General features: G+C 33.9%; 1 protein-coding gene and 1 non-coding gene across 4 annotated transcripts in view; both read right to left on the minus strand.

Moving 5' to 3' along the window:
- LOC123673221 overlaps positions 1–25,687 on the minus strand; it is a 54,970-nt gene that overhangs the window by 15,733 nt on the left and 13,550 nt on the right. For 2 of the 3 annotated variants that reach the window (XM_045607693.1, XM_045607691.1), the window contains exons 4-7: positions 4,692–5,125; positions 3,291–3,637; positions 1,673–1,690; positions 255–646 (exon numbers count right to left, since the gene is read on the minus strand). In XM_045607693.1, coding sequence (XP_045463649.1) covers positions 255–646; positions 1,673–1,690; positions 3,291–3,637; positions 4,692–5,125 — 1,191 coding nt within the window. The remainder of the gene's footprint in view (positions 1–254; positions 647–1,672; positions 1,691–3,290; positions 3,638–4,691; positions 5,126–25,687) is intronic. The other variant, XM_045607692.1, reaches the window with a different exon arrangement.
- On the minus strand, positions 25,253–25,403 carry LOC123674307. Its single transcript, XR_006746649.1, has one exon. It is a non-coding gene; the product is annotated as a U4 spliceosomal RNA (small nuclear RNA).

Consider the following 25,687-nt stretch of genomic DNA (forward strand, 5'->3'; position numbering starts at 1 on the left):
GCTCCTGATCACCGGTTACAGAATTTCTAGCCAACATCAACGCAAAAAATGCTTTGGACGAGAAACTTGTAGGAGTGTAGCCTCCTGAAGCCATTAAAACTCTAGAACTGGAAGAGCAGCTTTTGACAGTATAAGGTAACGCCCTAACAGTAATCAATCCAACTAGAATTTGCAAAATATGTTTAAAAAATTGATAAGTCTCGGAACTTATTTACCCGAGGTTAATAAGATATATTATCATTGTCTAAGCTTACCGAGTAAACCAGAATCCGACACACTGGCATCGCACTTCGACTGACTGAAACCATCTTCCTGGGCCGAGGTGTCGATACTTGAGGTGGAGTCGTAGATCTGCGAACGTGAAGACTCGACCTCTCTGTGCTTCGAAACTTCGGGAGCGTCTAGAGTTCGGTTGATGATGTAATCGCTCAAATGCTCTGTCGATTCGGCTGTCGATTCGTCCTGCAAAGATGGAGGACCCATGCTGTCGTTCAAGGACACCGCTCCAGACGATTCATATAAAGAGCTAGTGACCGAGTCCTGAAGCAAGGAGCTTGAGGCATCAGGTTGCCATTTATTGAGTTTGCTTTCCTTGTGGAGCATGCGCGTCACCTCCTGGGCTTCTTCGTCGGATAATATTTCGGCTCTGAAGAAGATGGGTTAGATACAGATAAGGAAGAAAATCGGCGACTCAAGCTAATCGACCAGAACATAATATAACAGCTAACCAATCTACAGTGATCATTAGATAAAGAGTCAGCGCACGAGGCGTCTCTAGGAAGAACTATAGCGGAATGATTAATTACTATTATCATATTAATTTGTAATTATAATAATATTAGATTGTAATATTGAAAGTAAATAGATCTTCACGACAAGATCCATATAGAGAGAAAGGACTTTTTATATTTACACTCTCTTGCATCACTGTTATTCAGTCACAAGTCCCGTTATTCTAAACACATTTTACAGCGTTTCCTGGAAAATTGTTATTGATGCGTTACCAATATATAAAGACTTCTCCTAGTATTTTATAAATAGCTGGATGTATCCAAGTGCACTGTGATTGATGATGATAAATCTCGATAACCCCAGAAATGTGTTCGAGAACTGTATCAAAATCAGTTTCTCGAACACATTCCCGGAGTCATCGATTTAAAATGATAAAACAGCATAGTACGAGATTTACGATAATAAATCTCGATAATTCCAGAGCTGTCAAAAAAATCAAAGATTATCAGGGGCAGTGGTATCCTTTTCTTTGGCATCAGATGAATATATTGATTCCAGAAATATCATTAGCTTTTGGTAATAAAATCAACAAAGTTATATTGACTCCCTATATTGTGGAACAAGTTATACAGAGTTTCAAATTGCTGAAGCTAAAAATGATTGATATTCCATTGATTTTGGGAAATTTATTCTTGTAAAGTACTTTGTTTGAAGCCCCACTAGATAATGTTTCCAATAACTATTTGTTAAGAACACACTGGAGATTTTCAGCCTGGATTGTCTGCAGCATTATCTGATCACCAAGCTATATTTACAAACATTTATCAATAGGAAAAAAAAATTCAATACATGAATGACATATGCCTTATAAGTTAAATAATATGCAATAGAAATAAAAACGTATTACCATTATTAAGACATTATTATTTCAACAACTCACCTTTTCTTCTCGAGTATTCTGAAAGAAAAAAAGTAATTAATTCCTAATAATGCAGAAAATTACAGTGGAGCATGGTCTAAACCTAATATGTTGTCTTTGACTGAGTGAATTCATTGAACTTTCTAAATAGTATTGGCACTCAGTCTGTAATTACTAAAAAAAAATTTTTTTTTGGATTCCTTGAAAGAGATGAGGATTCTTAAAGTTTCGAGATATATTTAGTACGTTATAGAGATTTATCACCCTGATTCCTATCCATATATCAATTTCTAGATGCTATCAATAAATATAGGGTAACAGTGGTGTGATGCTTCATATATCTAGTTGGTGAAGAAACAGGGATCTAATTTTTTACAAAGTTACCTGATTGCTTGGGCACTATGTAATAAAAATATTATTAGTCACATAGGATGTTCAGTTTTTCCTGGGTGTTTTTTTGAGTCACAACCTGTTTTCCTTCACTTTTTCGATTTCTACCTGAAACATAAAAGATACTTCATATTAACCCTAACTTCGAAAATATGGACGATTTTCGATATATTTAGCATGACAGGTTTTTTCCAATAATATAACTCAGATTATTTAACATTTCAAAGTAATGGTTGGCCCTATCAGGATTTATTTTTGGTCAAATATGATATAGGAGTTACTCTATCAAAGGTTATGTCTGAAATGGACCAGTAATATACAGGGTATAAAATTTTGTAAATAAACATTTGCAAAATTCTCCCGATTTCAAATTGAACACCTTGTACAATATCGATCCATGAGATGAGAAAACTAAGGCTCTGCAAAATACATATTCATATTTCTTCTCTATGATTTCAAGAAACCATTCTTGAATTCAATTCAAGACGACTGAATAGAATGAACAAAAGATATTTTTTGCAATAATGTAGAGTATAATTTTTATATTTCTTTGAATGAACATATTTCAAAATATGTAAATTCTTCTCTTGTCATCGCCGGTCTATAACAACCGTTTAAAGTTCTTAAATGGAATAATTTTTGGAAATCAAGTAATTTGACAAATCAAAGATAGAAATATTCTTTTAAATAAATAAATATCAAAACCTTATGTTATTTATGAAGTTAAATTTTCGAATTGAAATAAGTAAGATTCGGCAAATTTTCATTTACAAAATTCGACAAGTTGTTTTTCATATCCTGTATATCGCTGCTCCATTATAGATATTCCGTTTCACAAGTAACTCATGAATGATTCCATCAAAAATAAATTTCAATAGTATTTACTATAACTTAGTTCCGAGTGGCAAATATTGGGAAATAAACTTTCATGCTAAATATCTCGAAAATTGTCAATATTTTCAAAGTGAGGATTTGTAAGGTATCTTTTTTTTTCATATAGAAAACGAAAAAGTGAAAAAAAACATATTGCCATTTAACAAAGTTGGGACCCGCCCAGGAAAAATTGAACACCCTTTGTGGTCAACAATAGTTTTCATTACTTAGTGTTCATGCAATACTCAGACATTATAAACTCTTGCAGGATCTTGCATGTATGTACTTCAAGTATAAGATATGAGCAGTAGCTAAACTATTGCCAACATTAAAACCAATGAGTAGATGTTTGGAATAAAAGGATAATGATACTAACTGACTACTGAGCAAATTTTCTGCCTCTGCAGGGGTCATGGCATCTGGCTCAGTCTTCTTTTCTCCAAAACTATCATCGTTATCACTAGCATCAGCATATTCCACGTCGTTGAGATCCAGAATATTAGCTTCTGATTTTTGTAATTCAGGTGTTTTTGTACCTCCTCTTTCATCATCATGTAATGCTTCCCTAACCATAATAAAAGGTTCAGATTTCATAGGTGAGGGAATTTTATCACAGTTTTCTTCTTCATGGCTGTCTAATGACGTAACGACTGCGCTGTTATTTATTGTGGTGTTATACATAACATCGGAGTCGATGGATTTCTGTTGGGGTATCACAGTAACCTGCAAAAGGGGGGATGCTAAGATCAGCAAACACATATACATAAATCAAGAAATGTGGAAAAATATAGAGACTCTATTTTTAGAATTGCTTGAGTAATCTATAGTTCAATGTAATTATGAGTTAGCTATATAGTTTTACACAGGAAAAAAAGCAAGTTCTTTCAAACCACAGAATATCTTTTGGAGAACAGACTGATTTGTTTATTTATTTTTTATTTGCAAGTAGGGTAGAAAAGTGCTGAAATGAAGAGATAAAATAAGGACGATTTTTTCGAGGAGTGTTCATGGCAAGAGAACCCCGAATTTATTTTAAAAAAGTTCGATTTCTTATAAAATATAGTAATAATATATCTAGGGCAACTAGGCTGAAGCTTATAAGTCAAAACTATAAAGACAAGTACTTTGGTATTATCTAATAAAATACAGGCGAAGTTATATTTCTTATTGAACCGATAATCTTAATCATCACATGAAAGTTTTAGTTTTTAGCTTTTGCAGAGAGTGTGGTAAACAAGCTTGCTTAGGTTGCACCCTTCTGTCAAATAAGTAATATGTGTTGTACAGGTATGTCAAGTATTGTAAGCAATTTTTGATGAATTAATTGACTTATTTTTGAATTAAATAATTATAATAATTCTGCTTACGAAATATTTCAACGGTCCCAAATGTTATGGAGCAGTGTAAACTGATATTGCAGAATATGTATTTTATGAAGATGTTGCAACACAATATTTTGGCAAAAACATGGTAAAGTTATTATGCGGAAAAGTTTGGTATAGAAATAGAATTTCTATTCAATGGAAGTTGTGAATGAATCAACATGTTCTGATATATCTGATGTTAGATGTTAGTCTATACACCAAACAATCTAGTCTACCTAGAGAGCCTTTAATAAGTGACAAGTGAGAAGCATAAAAACGTCAAGTAAGAGTTCCTGCTTGCTTGAAGTGATATAAAGAATTATATGTGTATAACCTCAATCTATAATTATTTCAAATGATATCGTCATAATATGGATAATGCAGGCAGTTATCAATTTCAAATTTGAAATTACCTGTGAAGTATCAGAATCAGTTGAAGTAGTAGATTTTTGGTGTACAACACTATTAGGCTTGTGCGGTACAGCATACAAAGCTTCTATCTCCTCCTGACTCAAACGACAGACCCTAGGGGGTGATTTAGACGAAACGTCCGTCACTTCAACTGGCTTTTTGTAATCGTCCTCGTCATCGGAATATTGTAGGGGCTTGTCCTCATTCATCGGAAAATCATACAAAGATTCCTCGTGAGGTTTCAGCTTGGCCTCAACCTTCGGGAGAGGTTCATTGAAACCACCCTCATCGTTCGTTGAGGAACTGACAATGGAGGCGGGTCGGCTTCCCAAGCCAGCAGCTGGTAGATTGATGGAAACGCTGGAAACCTTTTTCCTCCTTGGCACATTGTTGAAATCTTCAGTCTTATTATCTTCCTTTTTGTGCTCGGGTCCATCTGAAATGTTATTAACCATTATCAAACGAGTAAAACTTCATAGAAAAATTTCTAAATTTGATGCCACTCCATGAATGAACTAATAATACAGTATTTACTCCAATATACACGGTGAGTCTTGAAATTGGACTTAAACTTAATCATAGACTCCTCTGGTCAAATATAACACTTTTTCCATTTACCATTTTCCCTCACTCAGCTCAGGTTAAAAGTTATAAGCATTTAATAATTTCTCCAATAGGCTAAAGCACTCCTCTTCTTTCAATGTTTACACCACCAAGGTAATACAAAACTCAATCAATGTGAAAATAGAATTATATTGTTTATTTGGATGAACTTTCCAAGTCCATGAATAATGAGGTTGAATTTGAAGTAGATCACATTTTACATTTTGTATAAACTTTGGAGGAGATGCATTTGCTCAGACAGTTGTGATTACGTTATAACCCAGCAAGCTAGCCTCTATTTTATGGGTTGTCCCAAAGTAAAATAATGAAGAATACATTAATTCTGATTGAGGAAAGAAACTATTCTAAAATGAAGTTATCAATTACATAAATCTCAAAATTATGACAATCCATTTGGAACACAGATGTTATTATTTTCACTATGTTAGTAGTAGTATTTCAGAAAAATAGAAAGCTAATATTTTGTGACAAAATTTAAATCAAAATTTGAAATCATTAATTCTGTAGCAGTTGTCGACAAAATCTTACTTTGTGTATGTTATGTGTATGTTCGATGAATTTTTGTGTGAGAGTAAATTGTATTCCGCTTCAGCGACTGCACTTGACGGGGAGAGTGGGGGTCAAGTACAAGCGCTGAATTGTTTGAATGAAACAAATAAAATGAAATAGTGAAATTCAAACAGCGTATATCTCGTAAGGAAGAAAAAATGGCGACAAATTTGCCTCAGCTGTATTCCTTGTTTAAAAGTGAATTCATAATTCAGTTACCATTTTTCGTATTTTGCACTGATTTTATATCATTCATTTAACGATGAAGAATGATTTTATTTTCTAAAACAATTAGGTATTTTGAAATTGATTTTGGATCATCTCTAATTGCTTTCTTATGCTTATTTTATGGGTAGGCGAATTGAAAACAATTAGAAGTAGAAATAAATGATAATGGAAGAATATGTCTCTTAGGAAACTCAACACTAAAATTCTGTTCATTTCGTAACCGTTACGAAAAACGGAAAAACTAATTCTTCAATGGAATTTTAACTGTACCTTTTCACCTAACCTAACCTACGGCTAAATTTAATGTACAACTTCAAGACTCACTCTATACTATAAGAGAGGAATGTTGGTTTGAACATCACTAATATCATGCCTCTCACTCCTATGTAGGAGTCGATTATTTGTCCGCTTACAGAGTTGAGTGGGGACTACCTCAGGGTTCTTATTTAGGACCACTTATTTTCATTTCATACATGAATGACATCTGGTGATACTTAATCAAGTTAACTTTGAACGGATAATATCGAAATGTATTTTGCATTGAAAAATTCGGATGATACACGGAAGTTTCAAGATTATTTCACTACTTTTCCTTTAATGTTAAGTACAAACACATAACATTTACTAAAAATATCAATATTGTAGTCACTCTTCTATTTCTGAATAGTTTGATTATAGAGATAGTGTAAGTAATTAAGGACCTGGTAATATATCTGGATTCGAACATATCCTTTGAACACCACCAAAGATGATGTTTTTCAGAGGTTTCAGAATGCTCTGTTTCATTATAAAAATTTCGTGGGCATTCAGAGGTGAGGAAACCCTAAAAAAATATTTCCTCTGGTTCGCAGTATAGTCGAATCTACAGCACGGATTTGGAATCTCTTTTATTACAAATACATTAATCGGGTTGAAATAATACAAAAGAAATTCACCAGAGTTCTACATACATATTCGTGAATAAGCAGGTTGAATATCCATATGGTGCGATGTTAGGACTTTATAGAATGACTAGAGCAAAGAAGAGTGGTGTATTTACTTGTAGCGAATAACTCGAAGACTAAATTTTTATCTATGTGGAAAATTCTAGATTAGATATTCTAGATATCTTCAGCATATGGTAATTATCAATAATCTTTATTTTTCTTCTACTTGTCATTGGGCTATTTCTGTTAATATTAAATAAATATATTCAACAGGTTGTGACAAACTGTACCAATTTATATTTATTAATACCCCAGAGTCAAATTTTAGGAAAACCCAATGGTCCCACTTATAAGTAGGACTTCATTACTGGTCAGAGTTATAGGTATATGTAATAATTCTCTCTACCAAAAATTATTTTTGAAAGGGTCAAAATAGAAACAGTTTTTTATTTGAACTTATGTTGCATTGGAATAATAATGGCTTTATTGCATTGATGGAGAATCTGGTTCGAAATTACGGTCGTCTTGAAGTTTTCTGGAGTTATTTTGACCGAGTTCTGAATAATTAATCTTGTTTCTTTATGATCCGATAGTACTGTTGTAACATTAAAAATGTATATTTTTATGATAGCCATCGGCTAAATGAAGATTATCATTATTGTTAATCTGAATAAACATCGTAATTAGAGCATTGAAATCATAACTTCCACCTTACGTCGCCTGAACACAATGACTCAGGAGCAAAGTTAACGAACTATAATGTTTATGTTCAGGTTAATAGGATCGCAAATTAATGATGCATGCATATAACGCATCATATGCAATAGGTCCGCAGAAGGCTGAAAAGAAAACGTAACCTCGGTTTGTTTAATTCAGGGCGATGAAGATTTCTGAGTTCAACAACTCTTCTCTGTTCAGAAGTTGTACTCAATATTTTGGATTATGAAGTAAACGTTGACTTCCGTTGATTACACTAGCGTCTTAATGATGTTTGAGAACAGAACAAAGAGCTTATTCAGATTTTCTTATTCAGATACAGGAAGCATAAAAAATATTTAATATTGCTGGATTTCGTAGGAAACGGTATGATTTGGAAATTTGAGAGTAAATAGAATGACAATTGGTATATCAAAATTTAGGATATCAGGTTTTATAACCATATCAATTATTTGTACAAAATTGCAAAGAAGGGGTCTGGGCAACCCTTATTTTCTCTAAAACGGCCTTATATTTTTTACTCTGTAAACTGTACTTTGTCTATGTCAATGTTCTTTTTTTCCATTTTAAACCATTAGAGATGCGCAACGTTTTTCATTTTGAAGCTATTCCATTATTTTCTTTATTGTGCCAGTATGACTTGATTTGGAGATATAGATATGATTTTTTTCTTAAAATCAAGAGATTCTACAGAAGGCACAATACAAAAAATTAGTCGAATCGAGAGTGGAATAGAATTAATAATATCAAACATACTGCAGATCGATGATAGTTTAAAATGGAAAAAATAAAATACAAAAAATTAGTCGAATCGAGAGTGGAATAGAATTAATAATATCAAACATACTGCAGATCGCTGATAGTTTAAAATGGAAAAAATGGTAAGTATTTGAAATTTTTTTTTGAATTAATTCTTTTTTCTAATGGCATCATGAAAAAAGTTCCTGGGAAAAAATTGGCAACGCTGCGACGCCTTTTGGGATCATCTCAAGTCAACATTGACTTGAACAAAACGCTGTTTTCAAAATGAAAAATATTCGGCCGTTTTCCACAAAATTGGGGCTAGACAAGTGAATCACCTTGTAGTGCTATGTTGAAGAAAAGTACCGAGAATTGATAAATGAAACACAAAATAGATATTATTCACCCAAAATAGTTGGATTGCAAGATTTCGTCTAGGAATTTGATTGTGGTGCAGCAAAAATATACAGGACGTTTCAACGACAACTTGAAACTAGGCCTTATATGTAATTATATTATTCATGTCGCATAAGATATACAAATTGTAAAATATTCTACTTCCAAGCCATTACTTAGTATTGACATATAGGTGTTGAATTTGCCTGAAATTTAATCAATTTTACAAGGATACCAAAAACATAATAAAAAAAAACATACTTAAATTATTCCATTGTGAACTTTACTTTTTCTCGCAACAGTCGTTGGAATATTTTGAGTCATAATAATTGTCTACTGAAAGAAATTCATTCCATTTCAATTAACTTTTATTGTCTCGTAATAATAAGAAAAGAATGCGAGAACGAATAGGGAAATATGAATTCCGGGATTAATTTATTATGGCGTAGTTGCGATGAAACAGTGTAATAGCCCTGTATAACATAGTAATAGATTGATATGAGATCAGAATTCAAAATAACCTGAGCCGAGATCTTTGCTTGGATTATTCTAATGAGACTTGTCCACTTCCTTTTTGGGATGTCGCATATTTCAAGTTCGATTCTAGAATGGATATGGTCTCCAATTAATGCATTCGTTCATATAATTATCATAAAATATAAATGGAACATTCCTGATTCTAGGCAGAGGCGTTTTATTTTTTACCCTTGGTGAATCGATTTAGACGCAGGAGGGTAAAGTGAAAAAGCATTGATTTACTTATCGAAGGTTACACGTCAGAATATTCCGGAAAAATTCTGAGAGGAGCACTGATCTGAAGTTGATCGCTTGTTCATTTGCACATTATGGATACGCAAATAAATAGCAATTATCAAGTTATTGCATACATTGTGGATGTTACAATTTTCAATAACTGTCTTTATACGACCAAATAACAATAATCAATTCATCGAAATAGAATTACAGTTATTTTATTTCCACTTTTTCATCCTTTAATCCTTCACTTCATCAATAAGTTGCATTATTCAATTGTATTCGCAATGGAAATTGGAACTAACAGAAATTTTCTTGATTTGCAAGATCGAATAATTTTCATGAATTTTCAATTTCACAAACTGATATCATTATTTATTTATTTTATTACAAACGGCAGAGCCAATTTTCCAAGATATACAGCATTATACATAACAAATCTAACCACCTTCTTCAACAAAAAAATCAACATTTAATAGTATGATCCCTAGAGTACTCAACGTTCCATCGAATCAAGAAAATTATTATAAAGAACTCAATATCATTAAATAAATTGACGAAAAAAATTACTTATGTGAAATTGATAGACAAGTTGTTTGATTGAAAACTAGAAATTAAGTAGATATATTTTTTTCTACTTTTGATTATTGTGCATCATTTTTCAATACATGGCTTCTCAAAATAATTTTCTGATAATAGTTTTCTTGAATAAGAAACACCGATACTGCCTCATGTTTATAACATCAAGATTTTCCATAATCTATTCGTGTACTTTCGAAACTGGTATTAGTACGATTGAATTCATAGATTTACATATTTCAGTCAAATTTTGCCTTACAAAAATGGGAAAGTAAATATTTATGAAGAATCGAGGCTGATAATAATTCATATGAGATCTCATTATGCAAGTTGACCAAGTGTATTTCAATGAAAATTTAGCGAATATCAATATTTGTCTCTCTCAAGGAAAAAATATTATATCATGCAGAAATCAGCCTCCAATAAATCTTAACTTGCATTAAAACCGTATTAAAGATTCGTCTTGGCGTATCTTATAACATTATATTTTGTGTTGCTAAGGCAAGTTGTGTAACGTAATTTTCACATTATTGAGTTTTTAAAGAAATGGAAGCAGTTACACTGCTAACGGCAGCTGTTCGCCGGAGATATAAGGGCGTGAGATTTTTTTTTTGTTGACAGACCTTTGAGCTGACTTAGATCAATTATCTAATTCACTTAAATATTTATATAAGGAGGGCGCCAAAAAGTTTGAGTCTAATTAAAATGTTCCAATTTGTGATGAACTAATAAATTCACACATGACAAAAAAAAAATCAGAAATAATTTGGTGATAAGTAACAAAATTCTCACAATTAAAATACACTCATTTATTTTACTGTTGTTCGGGACAGCATCGATACGTACTCACTTTGGAGAATTATTACACATAAGGCCGTTGTTGGAGGTGTCGACTTGGTTATGGTGTCTTTTCTTCTACAATATTGAATCAAACGTTTGCTGAGACGAAATGAAATATAGTGGGTCCTATTCTGTAACTCGAATAGAAATGAACGAATCGGATAGTAATCTGAGAAATCTGGATGTTTCACTTCTATCGCGTCCAAATTTGATATTCTGTATCCAATTCTCCTTCTAGCGCCAAATCTAATTTGTAATTGATATCCATAATAATTTCACTTGAGTTAAAGAATACAAATTCGAAACGATTCTGGTGTATTTCTATTCGATACATACCATTTCTATTTGATTTGAAGTTACAGAATAGGTCTAACTGGGCATTTAGATGTACTGAAGGATGACAAAAAAAAACCCCGAGAAACGATTTAAAAATTTTTCAGTAAAGGTACGGAATTCCGTCTCTTAACTCACCTTCTAGAAAGGGTTTTTGAATCACAACGGCAAATATTTAAATTTTCACAAATCTTCTCGAAATCTCATAAAGATGAATCGTTACGTCAATATTCTCTCTAGCATGCGAATGAATCTTGTAGACAAAGGATTCCAGTCTTCGTCTACGATAAGTTTTATACATTTGTTTTTTTAAATACGCGGCCATCTCCTAATCAACACCTCCGCAACATTTCATCGCATAGGAAACTGTAACACAAGTTCACATGTAATATTTAATTTATGTTTCCTACTATAGCTGGTACAAACTACCAAAATTACTGAACACAATGCTGAAAGAATTTAAATTCGATTTACTTATCGAAAAAGGTGAAACATTTGCTCCAAACGTTTCAATTATTTTTTAATATTATAGTTGTTGTATTGTTAGTAATGGTTATGTCAAAGCCATATTTATAATAAATGAATGAATGTTTCAGTCTTGAAAAAGACAATTCCATAAGGATTTGTTTGATTTACCTTGACCTCAAGCCACAAACCCATTATTCAATCAATTCAATCTGAGGAAACGAAGAAGACAATATGGCATAAAAGATTCAGTTCATCGCATGAACTCGTCCAGTAAAACTGATCGGAACTTTTTCCAACATAGGGTGTTTTGTAAACTTAGTTAGTGTAAACTTAGCCTAAGCTTAGCTAAACTTTTGCCTAATAAAGACTATTATTATTATTATATAAAATCTATGAACTTATCAAACATGGTAGTTTCTGAATTAATATAAATAGCTTCGCTCCTAAAAATTCAGCCTTGCAGAATATGTAATTTCAGGTCTTCCGAAAACTTATAATTTTTGCATGCGCAAGTGTCACCATATATTCGAAAAAGTTGAATCTTGTATGAAATTATGTCCCAACCCAAACACCCGTCCCAATTTAATTAAAAACACACTAGAAGTAGTACGTGAAACATTGAGTTATTGAAAGTTTTACTTGTGCGCATCCGCAAAAAGTGAAAATCATACTGGACAATCTTCGACCCCAAACAGGATACCTCCTTCCATTAAAAAATTGGAAATTGGAGAAGATAGGGTGTTACAAACTTATTAAGTTATTTGTAAATACATTTTTTATGTTGAGATTTTTTGTATATTATGTGCGGCTACAAAACTGCGTCTCATTTAACACCAACTTTCCTTTTTATCTCAAAAACGGTAATTGATTTCTATAATCTGTTATGAGTATCATGTGAACCATAAAAATTACTAAAAAAAAGTTTTCGAATATCTTTAACAGAAACCAAAATATATCGAAATATTTGAAACGGTCATTTTTCAGAAAGGCCCTGTAATTTGAGATCGAATCAAGTTATCTAGGCTTTGCTTTCTGATATCTTATTATTTTGAAAATAAGAAATCGGGGATTTTCTTTAAGTCTTATATTTCTCGAGATGTTTACAGTTGGCATCGAATTTATAACACCCTGTACGATTTATATGAATCAACCTCAGTTTGACTCTGGACGGACAGTAACTCTTCCTATTCGAAGACCCTCGTATTTATGTAGGAATTTCTTGGAAAGAAATAAAGCAGAACTCAGCACAAGCAAATTCTAAAATAACAAATATACATATTCGTTCATATAATGAATGAAACGAAATTGTTTTCCTTTTTTAGTATCAATAACTTTTTCAGCAGAATGAAGCCAAATCGTAAAACAGAAAAGATATATTTCTAATTTTATATCTCTGTATTTTACTTTTATTTTCAAAATACATGAATTGAATAAAGTGATGTATGAAATGTGTTATTTTGAATATTTCCCGTTACTTTGTTGCAACCTGTAGGTAAATTAATATCGTTCAAATAACATAATGCCGCATTGCATAATAAAATAATCATTCTCTCCCATAGTTTTGGCATAATTCCTACAATTCGAGTAGATAACAATCTGTTTTTCAATTTGTTCGAAGGCTGTCGCTGTAGACACCAGAACCGAATGCGTGGTAGACTATGAAGTATTACTTCCGAAGTTTCGTCTGGGTCACAGTCGGAAAATGCCACAGTGTAGAGATGTTTAGAATGAACGTGAGTTAAAATTAGAGTAACGGAAGACGGTTCCCGCCATGGCTGATGCGAACTGGGCGGGTGTGTAAGTAGAAATTCGGAGATAGTATTCAAATTTATGAGGACATCAATATCTCAACTGCATTTATTCGCATGTTCCGAACACTATCGTAATGGAAACGTTCGAATTAGGTATCCAAAGGCGAGGTGCGTCATTCCGAGTGTCGATTTTATCAGCTGAGGGATTTGATAAGCACCGAATAGTTCGTGGAATGATGCATTTGTCAGTTTTAATTATGGGCAAGAAACCTGCGACTGACAAAAATTGACGTGACTGTTTTGAGCTCTCTATTGATTTTGTATTATCTTCAAATAGAGATAACTCACTTTAACTTTATTCGAAACAACATTTATGTTGTTTCAAAATGATCATAGTAGACCTGTGAAAACCGCTACGAAATATGTTCAGTAGTTTCGAAGATTAGAGCAGAGAATCTCTGTTCTTATATACTATGATAACTTGTCAAAAAAACTGCATCACCCAGAGGGAGCTGTTTAAATTTTGAATTTTTTCTGTAAAACATAGCTAATATAGCAAGGAGTATATGATTGAATTTGGAGAAAAAAATTGTGAAGGTTTTTTCATGTAAACAATTTTTGTTACTTATTTATTGTAGTCGTTTTTTGCAAGTTTTTTAAATTTTACAACAAACCAGCTGTTCGAGGAGACCCAAACTCGATGTTTAATTGTTGTTGAAATGCCTAGAGCACGTGTACGGGTGTACGCGGAATTCATCGCCAGCTAAGTAAATTTGAAAGAGGTCGAATTATTGGTCTACGGGAGGTGGGGTTGTCTTTTCGAGAAATCGCTAACCGTACGAACAAAAATCGAACTACTGTTATGAGATGTTGTCAAGCTTGATTTGATAATGCCCAAAATCGAGTAGGCACCGGACGTCGAAGGGACATAAATGAAGTTCAAGATCGACGTCCAAGACTTGACCATTAGAGACCGATTTGCGGCAACTCGATCTTGGGCTGATGGAGTGGTTAGGAGAACAAGGCCATCCGAACGGTTTACCGCCGGATAAGCTCTTTTGGACTGCAGCATTATCGACTCCATCTTGTGTTACCTCTGACGGTTGAGTATCGCCGGCAACGATTACAGTGGTGCAGAGAACGTCAACATTGGAATATGGAATGGCATCAGGTCGTCTTTTCTGATGAATCTCGATGCTCCTTGGGTGCACATGATGGCCGAAGAAGGGTTAGAAAGACGTGAACCTCAGTCTGATGTTGAGCGTCCCGGACAGTAGGCGTTATGGTATGGGGTGCTATTGCACATGCAAAAAAGTCACCTTTAGTCTTTATTCGAGGTAACATGAAAGCGCTGCGTTACCTTCAAGTAACAGTGGAGCCTTATGTTCTCCCTCACCTCAACCGGCTCGAGAATCCAATATTTCAGCAAGATAATGCCCGACCTCATGTTGCCAGAGTTAGTTTAAACTTTTTCGAAGCGACCCATGTGAATCTTTTGCCATGGCCGCCCAAATCCCCGATCTTTCGCCCACAGAGCAAGTTTGGGACATCATGGGTAGAAGGCTTGAAAATTTACCTCAGCCCCCACCAGCGTTGCCAACCGTACGGTAATTACCGTACATGTACGGTAAATTGATGCCAAATACGGTATACGGTCCGAATGGGCTACCGTACGCCGAAATACGGTAATTTCAATTGCGATTTTTCTAATGCATCTCAATGTATTCTATTCAAGACAAACCCTTAAAAATGTAATTCATTAACTAGTGCCATCTCGTAGCGAGACCCAGAACTAGAAAAATGCTCGGCAAGCTTATCAGTAACGTATATTGATAAGTAGATTCCTGCCGAGAACCAATAATTCTAGGGGGTTTCCACAAACATAATAATTTGTCTATGAGGCGATTTTCCCCGTAAGCCGCGTAAGCATTTTTTTCTTAATTAGAGTTGAACCTTGAACCGTTGAAGCGTAGATTCGTGTTGATGACTTTTTTTGAGCTCATTGTAATAGTGGCTTTTGAAATATCATTTCAATATTCAACAATATTAATTTCTCGCATATTAATTGATAAATACGCGATTCTGAAAAACAAATGCTGAATGCGAAAGAGTCTTCAGTAAAATAAACTTGGTTAAAACAAAATCAAGAAATAAGTTAATAACTAATACAATCAATGGTTGTTTATTAACGTCTCAGTGTGTGAAAAAAGATGGTAACTGCGTAGATTTTACACCTACTCAGAATATGTTTGCAAGAATGAACAAAATGGATATGTATTCTTCCAGTTCTAGTATCGAAGTTGATGAAGATTAATTGGTCATAGACGGTTGAAATATAAATTTTTTGTAGAATAAATATACCTGATCATCACACATAGGTATATATATATATATATAGTTCATTTTAGATACATCCTGTTGTCTCGATTCTATTTAGGGCTTAGTTAAATTTTGACAAGTTTAAATTACAATTTGTAGGTTAGGTATGGCCATAGAATAGAAAGAATTGTTTATCTCTTTCTCTATGTACTTCTGTGGTTCTGTGTACGGTAAAAGTGTCCCAAATACGGTAATTTCTCGTCCCTGATACGGTAATCTCAAGATTTTGGGTTGGCAACGCTGGCCCCCACGGACTTTGGCGGCTCTGAGACATGAAGCACAGGTAGCTTGGGATAGTATCCCTCAAGAAAAAATAGAGTAGAAATATTGCATCAAAGCCGAGACGTGTTGGGGAGTATATAGATCATCGCGGTGGACAAACAAATTATTAACACATTTATTGAAAAAAAAATTTGTAAACTCTTCATTTTTTCACCAAATTTCAATAATTTACTCCTTGATATACTATCTATGTTCTGGGTGTTCTTTGTCAGTTAGTATATTTATTGATCACATTCGATTCTTGATAATTTAGCAAATGAACAAGATACTGGGTACCTACTGCTCACAAATGAACCATTCCTACAGGAAAACTTATTATATCTTTCGATTTTACTAAGATTATAGGAAAACCAAGGTCAAATAAAATAGTATGATTTTTTTTTATGCATATCGAACTGTCATTTATTTTTAACCATTTACAAAGATTTATAGGTCATTTTAATACTGCAACATTACGTTACTTGCTTGAGATTTATTTTTTAGTATTTTCGAAGATCATCAATTCATTATGTAATATTACGAGAAAGACAAAGATTATAAAAGTATTGCTAGTACTAAGTAACTTCCTCTAATTCTGTGACAAATTCGTTCATTCTGCCATACCTTGTAAAACCAAATCAAGACTATCTCAGATTCACACAGATTTCATGGTCAAATATTCGTTATTATATATTGAACGTTTGTACTTGGAACTCTCCAGTCATAAATTTATCCATTATCTGCCAACCAAAATTTTTCATTGCAAAAATAACTAAATAATATTTATGGAAATATTCCATTTATTTCAATTAAAATTCAGAAAAACTCTCCACTGAATAATACCAATGCCTTCTGCACTTCCATTATAAAAAGCTATTAAAACATATTTTGTGTAGGTATTTGCCTCGAGGAGATGTTGTCCTTTGTATCAATTTAATGCTTCTTGTCTGGCTCGGAAATCCTTCCTTCTGTCTAAGATAGTTTTTTATGCACTTTTGAGTGGAATGTATCTTAATGTAATTTGGGTTTTAACTTGTTTTAATTATGATCATCTATCAAATAGTAAAGTATGATACAATTCATTTTGTTTTCAATTTGTATCATGCTATTTGAAAATCCTATATTTTGTTACACTGATTGTATATTGTTACTTGGATAACACAGGAAATTAGTCATCTAGTATTTAACCTATTTTCATTCCTGTCATCTGTCTATATCGAAGCGATCTGAATCAGAGGTTAGAGTTTAAGGAAGAATAAAAATAACGCCAGAATTTGACTCCCACCAGAAACCCGAATAACAACTTAAAAATAAATTCTGGAAAACCAGATGTCAATTCGGGTAAATTTATCATAAGGCATGATGATACACGGACGTCGGCGGAAACGAGGTAGCGTAGTCAAAATAAAACTCTAAGCCAACTATGACCGGCGCCATCTGAAATTAATGAAAATAAGCGAATCCAGCATGGTGTCTCTAAAATATAAAAAATGTCGTTTTAGAGTTCTGTGGCAAACTAACAAGAAGGTGCAAATTTGCAATTTTTCTTCATTTTTTACATCTAACGTTGCTCGATATTATTGCTTTCATCTGATGATATATCCGAATTTGCAAGCTAAGCAATCAAACGCTCGACAACGAGGTTTTTTAATTACCGTTTGACGCACGTTTGACTGTTGCAAATCACACCATGCGTTGTTTCTCTGACTGTTGATAATAATTATTTATTGTACAAGATGATAAACTTGTACTTTATCTTTGAGTATCTTTTAGCGTCGAGACGTCAGTCGAATCACTAATTACCTACGCTTGAGAAGATAATACGATTTTATCGTCGTGTACATTTCAAAATTTTTTTTTTTAGTAAGATTTCAAATGCAGGTGCAAAAATAAATTTCAAAGAAAATTGTAATTTTTGGTTCGAAAATATTCTGGTTTCTCGGAGTGTTCAGTATTTTTGCGTTCTGTGTGCGAAGCGAAAACGAAATTTACGTAAAGAATTAACACAAGGAAAAACCTGCCATCAGAAATAAATTTAATTAAACAAAAAAAAATATTAATTTTATTTTCCCTTGCTATTAGAGTGTTACTTTATCTACAAAAAAGAATTGCTATAACATCATTTTAACATTAGTTAAATCCATAAAAATATTAATGACACCTTTCTGGAGGTGTAGCCCGGAAGCCAGTGATGGTTTTTGGTAATCAATTTTAACCCTGACCACAATTTATCGATAGCTGAATTTGGTTGTTATAAAGCATAGTGACTGTCACCACGCGCAACAGCGGTGGGAGGGCCAACGGGAGCACCGAAAACACGTAAAAAAAGTTGAGTTTCAGTAATTTTAACACGGCTGAAATTTATAGAGATGGTAGTTTATATAATAATTTATAACGAAAAAAATCGTCAACTGGCTTTAGGTCGGTGAAAAAGTCATCAGCTATTAGTCATGAAAACGTGTAAAAAACACAGCAAGAGATGCTGTAGAATACGATTAACCTCAGTTTAAGCTGGCTGGATCGAGGTCATTGAGTTTGATAGTTTTATCATAATATTATCCAAAAAATGCATTTAACTGAATTGTTCGCCAGTGTCTAGGTTGCCCTTAGATCTTCTGCGCGTAGGGTTCAAAATGACCTTAAACTGGCACTGTTGAAATCTGTTGTTTCCAAAAAGATTCCATGGACAAGAATGTATTGACTTCAGATTTCAAGTTTAGTACCAAATCCACGGAGAACTCGATTTATTTCCTCCTTTAGTACAAAATATCAAAATTGAGGTTATCCATGAAAATTATTTGATAAACATAAGGGACAATTTAATGTGAGTATATTGATGAAATATATTTCATATATGTACTAGTAATAATTTTCTTGAGATACACAGAACAAACATAATTAGCAAATTATTTTATGTCTGTTGATACTATTTGGAATAATCTAGTTTGGTAAATTCACATTCGTGTGTACCAGGATCACCAATGAACTTCTGGAAACATTTTTGAAAGTAAGCAAATTCGGTTGGTAGGTTTTGGCATCTTCCACCCGAACCGCTTCCTCTCATTCTTAAGAGGGAACACCCCCACGTGGCTGCTCAGTTCAAAACGAAATAAGAGATATTTCTTCTTACAAATCACCTTTTTATATGGGGTTTTCACATAATTTCCTTGAACAATAATCTACATGGAAGAAAGTGAATATTTTTAATTTGAGTATGAAAAAAAATTTTGTTGGTAACTTCTCGTTTGAGATAAAAATCGATGATGTGTACTACGTTAGGAGTACTGATATATTTTTGAAATTGTAGTGAAGAAAACGTACCAAAAATCATTACGAAAGAGGAAAAACTGAAATTTTGTGGAAAACGTTGTACAGTACTACCCTCTACTTATTGGCTTTGAAAAAGAAAGAAGATAAAATGAATATACAACTTCGTACACCGTACAAAGTTTGGTCATCGCAGGAGCGGCGCAGGGGAAATGAGTGGGTACCAAAGTTTGACTGATACGCGAAAAAACACATGGTGGTAATCCCTCTTAAAGAGATCCGAGAATCAATGTAGTATAGCAAACCGATTTTCAGTCCAGATTTAATAGTTACCTTAATGAATGTTTTCTCACCAGTTTTCTTCACAAGATTCGTATGTAGAAATCAACATTAAGGTTCTTTCTAGGATAGAAAAATACAGTTTTATCCTACGCATGCTAGGAATTGGTTCAATCATTATGTGATCTGATATCCGATCTAAATGGTAATAATCATCAACAACATGAACACTGTAATAACCATCATTAACCTCTTAACTTAATGGTTTAGGATGCGAGGCGGTTAAATAATGATTGAAGATAAAATTTGTTTCGGTCCAGAAGATATTTCGTACTTTTTGTTTTAATTTCAACGATACCTGCAATCGAAAATGAAATTTCAAACGTCTTGGAAATTTTTCATTTAGGAAGTTATGAAGGGTCTGGGGCCAGTCTTACTTCCGATTCTAGCAGAATGGAAGCATTGTGATCACTTTTGAATGAAAAAAAAAAAAATTGTACACGATTTTAGGCAGGTATAGATAGTGCATCCGGCCTGGATGCACTGGATCTTGCCCATTCTGCGAGAGAATATGTATTTTGTTTGCAGAATAAAAGCCTTTATTATTATTATCATTTCAGGTTTTCCGCTTGCAAAATGTGTTTCAGACAATTCTGAACAACCTTGGTTTATTGTATATCTGTAGGTATCTATAATAGCCTTGTCTTCTACAATTCTTAACCAATTAAATGAATAATGAAAAAATAAACAATTAAAAAAATAATAATTAAATAAAATTAATAAAAAATTTGGGTCTTTGATAGTCCCAAACAAAATTCGACATTTCCAGATAAAAAGTGAGCGTTGAGCATGCGCCACTGTGAAATTTCGGGTATTATCATATCTCACTTCTGTAAGTCCAAATTCGATGAAAATTCGAATGGATGTTCATATTGAGAAATAAATAGTTACTCGAAAATTTCAGCCCTTTCGAGTGTACCTACGTCTTGCACATATTTACTCGACAGCAATAAAAACAGTATCTACAAATATTATACGGTTGTGTTAAAATGTGATAGGGTAGACATGAATTTATCCCTCACTTTTTTCGACTAATAGATTTCGGCTGTTTTACTGCAATATATCAACCTTCCGATTTTTTTTTAACAAGATAGGTCCTCCTACTGCATATCGATAAAATGAACCGTTTACGAGATATTCAGTTGAATATAAAGCCTTCAATTCAATTCATCTATATATAGAAAAGTATCTATGGTTATTGATTAAAAAATCGATTGAATTGACTGGTACTAATAATTGTTTATTTTGTTATTTTCAGCTTTTCGACATTTTTATTTATTGAGTTCGAAAAATAGTTATGTAGTTCAATGCGAGACTTTTGTCTTGGTTATTACTCTTTTTGCTACTGGATATGGTTGGATTTGTGGTGCGCTACTTAAAAGAACATTTTGGAGTATTTCTGAAAATTATGATATTTCACATTTCTATCGATCAAACTAGTGATAAAGCTGACGCTAGTTCGGAAAAAGTAGCCACTCGCTTCACACCGGTTCCAGTTGCATGGCCTTCGAGGTCTCCAGATCTCAATTCCCTTGATTTGTGTGTTTGGGGATACTTCACTCATAAAGTGTACTTCACACCAGTGCAAATTGAAGACGAATTGTTTTTAATAATTCGAATACCATGAATGATCTAAAGATGGCTGTTATTATCTGAAAGATATTGATAGTCAGAATATCGAGCACTTCACATCAAATGTACCACGTCATATGAATCTATCAAATAGTAAATATTTCTCTACATTATCTTTTAACCTATAGTCACTCATGCATTTTCGTTATGAAGTAAAACAAGGAGATATGGAATACAAAATTTTCCCTGAGAATCTACAAATAATATATTCGTCAAGTTTGTCTACTGAAAGTTGAATCATCTTGTATATACAAGATGTTTCTAAATTGTAGGTACGGAAATGGGCCTGCAAACGCTCTGTTTTCGAGATACAGGGTGTTAAAGTTTGATTTCTTTTCCGAGTTTTTTCTCGACCTTCCTTCACAAGTTATTTAATTTAAATTTGGCATAGATGTCCCAATTTAGTTTTCATCATGCGACTTATGTTAATTTTAAATGCAAATTTACAGGGTGATATTTCTTCTGGTGCTTTTCAGTGTCCGCTTCTTTCCTACAGAACTTTTTTGGTGGACCACCAGTAGTTTCGAAAAATTAAAAAAATAAACTTTGGTCCAGTACTCCAGTATTACACTTTGTAGTTTTGTCGTATCTGCTTAAGATTTCGAGAAAAAAATTCTCTAGTAATCCTCAGGAAAATCCAAATTATTATAAAACTCTATTTCGTAAGCTTTGATGAATAAATTAATTATAAGTTTCGGTTCTTATTTACCTAATCAGTAGTGAAGATTAATAAAGATTCGATAAACTGGTATAATCATAACAAAAAAGTAGGTCTATAAGAAACATCCTATAGCGTTTGTTGGCCCATGTTTATACAACTTTTTTCTTAAAATTATTCAAGGAACCTCTCATTTCTTGGAGGTACCTTTGTACCTCCAATTCAGGAACACCCGGTATAGTTCCCCGCCTATTGATTCACGCAATCCGACACACCCGGAAAACAACAATTTTCACCGGACTTTCCCTACAACCCCGTAAGACCGCAAGAGCAGCACCGGTCGGCGCCACATTCCAACAATTCCCATCTCTACCCACCTGAACAATCCAAACACAACAATCTCAGTCTCAAGCACATCCTATTGCACCATCACCGGTCGGAACGGACGCGTCGGAATTTCGACGGACGGCGTCGAGACGCAAAAAGGACTCGGGCACTGACCACCCCAAACCACCATAGCACGGACGGGAAAATCGGAATTTTCCCAGAAAGTCCGCTCGCGGATTTTTCTCTGTGTATTACCGAGAGTGAAGACGACGACGACGAGAGGTCTTAGCGATATGGGAGCGAGACTAGTTGAACATCCAGCCGGCACGCACCGGACGCCGCGGTGTGCCTATAAATAAATTCCAACCTTCGCACACGTCCATTACACAGGATCGGTCTCTCCCCTCTGGGAACCGTGAAACCACCTGTGTATGCGAGATCTGGAGCAATTAAGCTTGTACTCGAGGTACTCTTCAAGTCACATTATCGCGGAACAGAAGTCGTACGGTAGGAATGGTACCAAAGGATCAGGCACTTGAATGTTTGAAAAATGGTTACCAGTTAATTTCAAATGTTATTATTGTTTTTTGTAAACTTATATGCTCTCAAGAGGGGTCTATACCGTTTCAGCGGTCAGTTCAAAAATGAGTAGGTACTCTATATTTGCACTTTTATTCATTTTAGAGAATCCGTCAATGCAGAAAGTTCTTATTTATTAATTTTTTTGGTAAATCTGAGGAACGAATGGGATTGCTTCAATCATCCTGAAAAGTGATGGGATCTCAAAAAGCTAAGGGGAGAGGACTAGTTTAACTTTGGCATGTCACGAGAATGCCACGTGGTATAAACCCCTCTTGAAATAAGAAAAGCTGACTAGAAGACTCTGGTCACGACTGGTTCCCAAGTTATAAGGTGTTCAAAGTAGACATAGCGGTAAGAGCTGCAAATGTAATATTATCATAACTTATGTACCAGGGATCATATTTAAAGAGTTTTTCCGCTATTTTGCAGCTTAAATAGCTGTTTTTCATTAATTGCTGCGGTTTTTAAATTATTTAGCGGTATTTATCTTCACTTATGAGTTACATGACTAGACAGAAAACGTGCTTAGCTATTTTGAGTTTACAATGAATTATTTTCATTATAAATTTGATATTTTGCTGTTTTTATTGGAATATTAAATGGCACATTATCAAGCAATTATATCTGCTCTGAAGCGGGATTCAGCCAGTATCGTCGGCTACAAAATTGATATGGGTAACTTCCTTCGTTTTGATAATTTATTATTGTCACCAATTAAAGATCTTGCACGGTGTTTGGTTAATTGGCATCTTGAACATTTTCCAGCAAAACTGTGCTAAGGTACTTCATGTTCAGTTGATAACGCGCGTATCCCAGAAACCATAAAATGCTTGCGTTATGAGCGCAGGTTCCCATCGTACTAGCTCCTGTTATACATGTGCATTAAAAACCTTCAACTGGATCTTCGATGTTATGACTTGGCCTGTACTTTATCCATAGTTGATGGTTTGTTCGTCTTGTGAAGCGTGAAAAAACCTCCTTGCTTCAAAAGTTATACTTTAAACGCACTATAACTTTGGAACCAGCGTTGATCAGTTTTTTCTGATCAGCTCTTCTTGATGAAGGAATAAAGGTCCACAAGAAACAATACTTACATAACATTCCAAATCAACCGGTAACCATTTGGCTTATATTCAGGTGCCAGGTCCTTTTCGAATGCATGTAAACGAGTTGTAATCGTTGTAATGGTAATGTTATGGGGATTGGATAATGGCTTGCGGATTGTCTTTGCTCCATATACAGTAATTTTGCTTATTGACGGAGCTATTCAACCAGAAAAGAGCTTCAACACCAAACACAATTTTTCGCTAATAATGCTCATCTTAGGCCAACTTCAAATTAGCCCAATCAGCAAAAATGCGACGTACACGATGGTCATTTGGCTTAAATTCTTGCACGAGCCAAGATCCTTACGTAAAATTTTCCACATAATCGAAGGACAAAGGCCAGCAAGTTGAGAACGGCGAAGTATCGCCATTTCGCGTCTTCTTCGTCTCTTGGGGCACAGCATCAATATTCATTTCAGAACGCACATTTTTTTGTCTTGTTGTGGTTTTGAATCGAGAACAGTGAAATCAGAGCGAAAATGATGAATAGATGCACGAATTGTTTGCTCACAAAGTGTGAGCGTTGTTCTGGCGTTATACGATTCATGATGAATTGCTAACTTACTGAACAGAAATGTCAACACTTTTTAACATTCTCGACTGTCAAACAATAGGCAACAACCATCAAATCATCTCATGCGGCCACTCGTTACAATAATCGACTTTTCAATTTTTACTAATGGGAAAGCCAATTCACAATTTGACCTTTATAAACTGAAAAACATTAGAACTATCAATAGTAATTGTGAGATGATTTGAAACTTATTGATTCAACTGTGGGTCTGCACCACAGACCGATATACAGACACGAAACTTAAGTTGTTTGGGCTGGTTTGAAATGCATTTTGCGAGTGGAAATTTTGAAATCGAAGACTGAAATTTGTTTCATTAATATGCTTCCGCTATCTTAGGTAAATTCATTGGAAGCAAGATGAAAAAATATTTGAGAACCTCATTTTTGATTAATTAAAATAGCTGCTAACCATCGAAGAAAACTATTTAGGAAATTTGAATTTACAAAAATTTCCAAACCACTCTGATTCGATGTTTATCGATGTTTTAGATTATCTGGTTATAAAAAATAATTAGAAAGAAAACTCGGCTCACATTCAAGTACCAACCGAAAATTCCAATATTTGGATCAAGATGGTCTAAGGTGTTACTTTTCAAACACTTAACAAGTTAAGGTATTTTCAACTAGCAATAATCACGCCTCGGCGGACTTTCATTGGTTATGAAATTGCATTTGCGCAAGGCTAGATTAGGTTAAGTATTGTCATATAAAAGGTTAAAAGTTCATCTTCATTCAGTTCACAAACGGGAACTATAAATAAATCTAAGATTTCAGTATTTATTTAAGCGAAAAATTACTCAGGCTAAAAAAAAACAAATACACCACATCCCACTCATAGTTTATTGAAACATATGGTCGATACATGAACCGAACCAGTAAGTATCGTATTCCAGAGCGTTTTTCCAATGAGCAGTTTCATACTTCAAGAACCGTCGCTTTCAATAAGGAACAATATCTGTCTATTCATC

This window comes from Harmonia axyridis, chromosome 2, assembly GCF_914767665.1.
Source record: "Harmonia axyridis chromosome 2, icHarAxyr1.1, whole genome shotgun sequence".
Taxonomy (NCBI): Eukaryota; Metazoa; Arthropoda; class Insecta; order Coleoptera; family Coccinellidae; genus Harmonia; species Harmonia axyridis.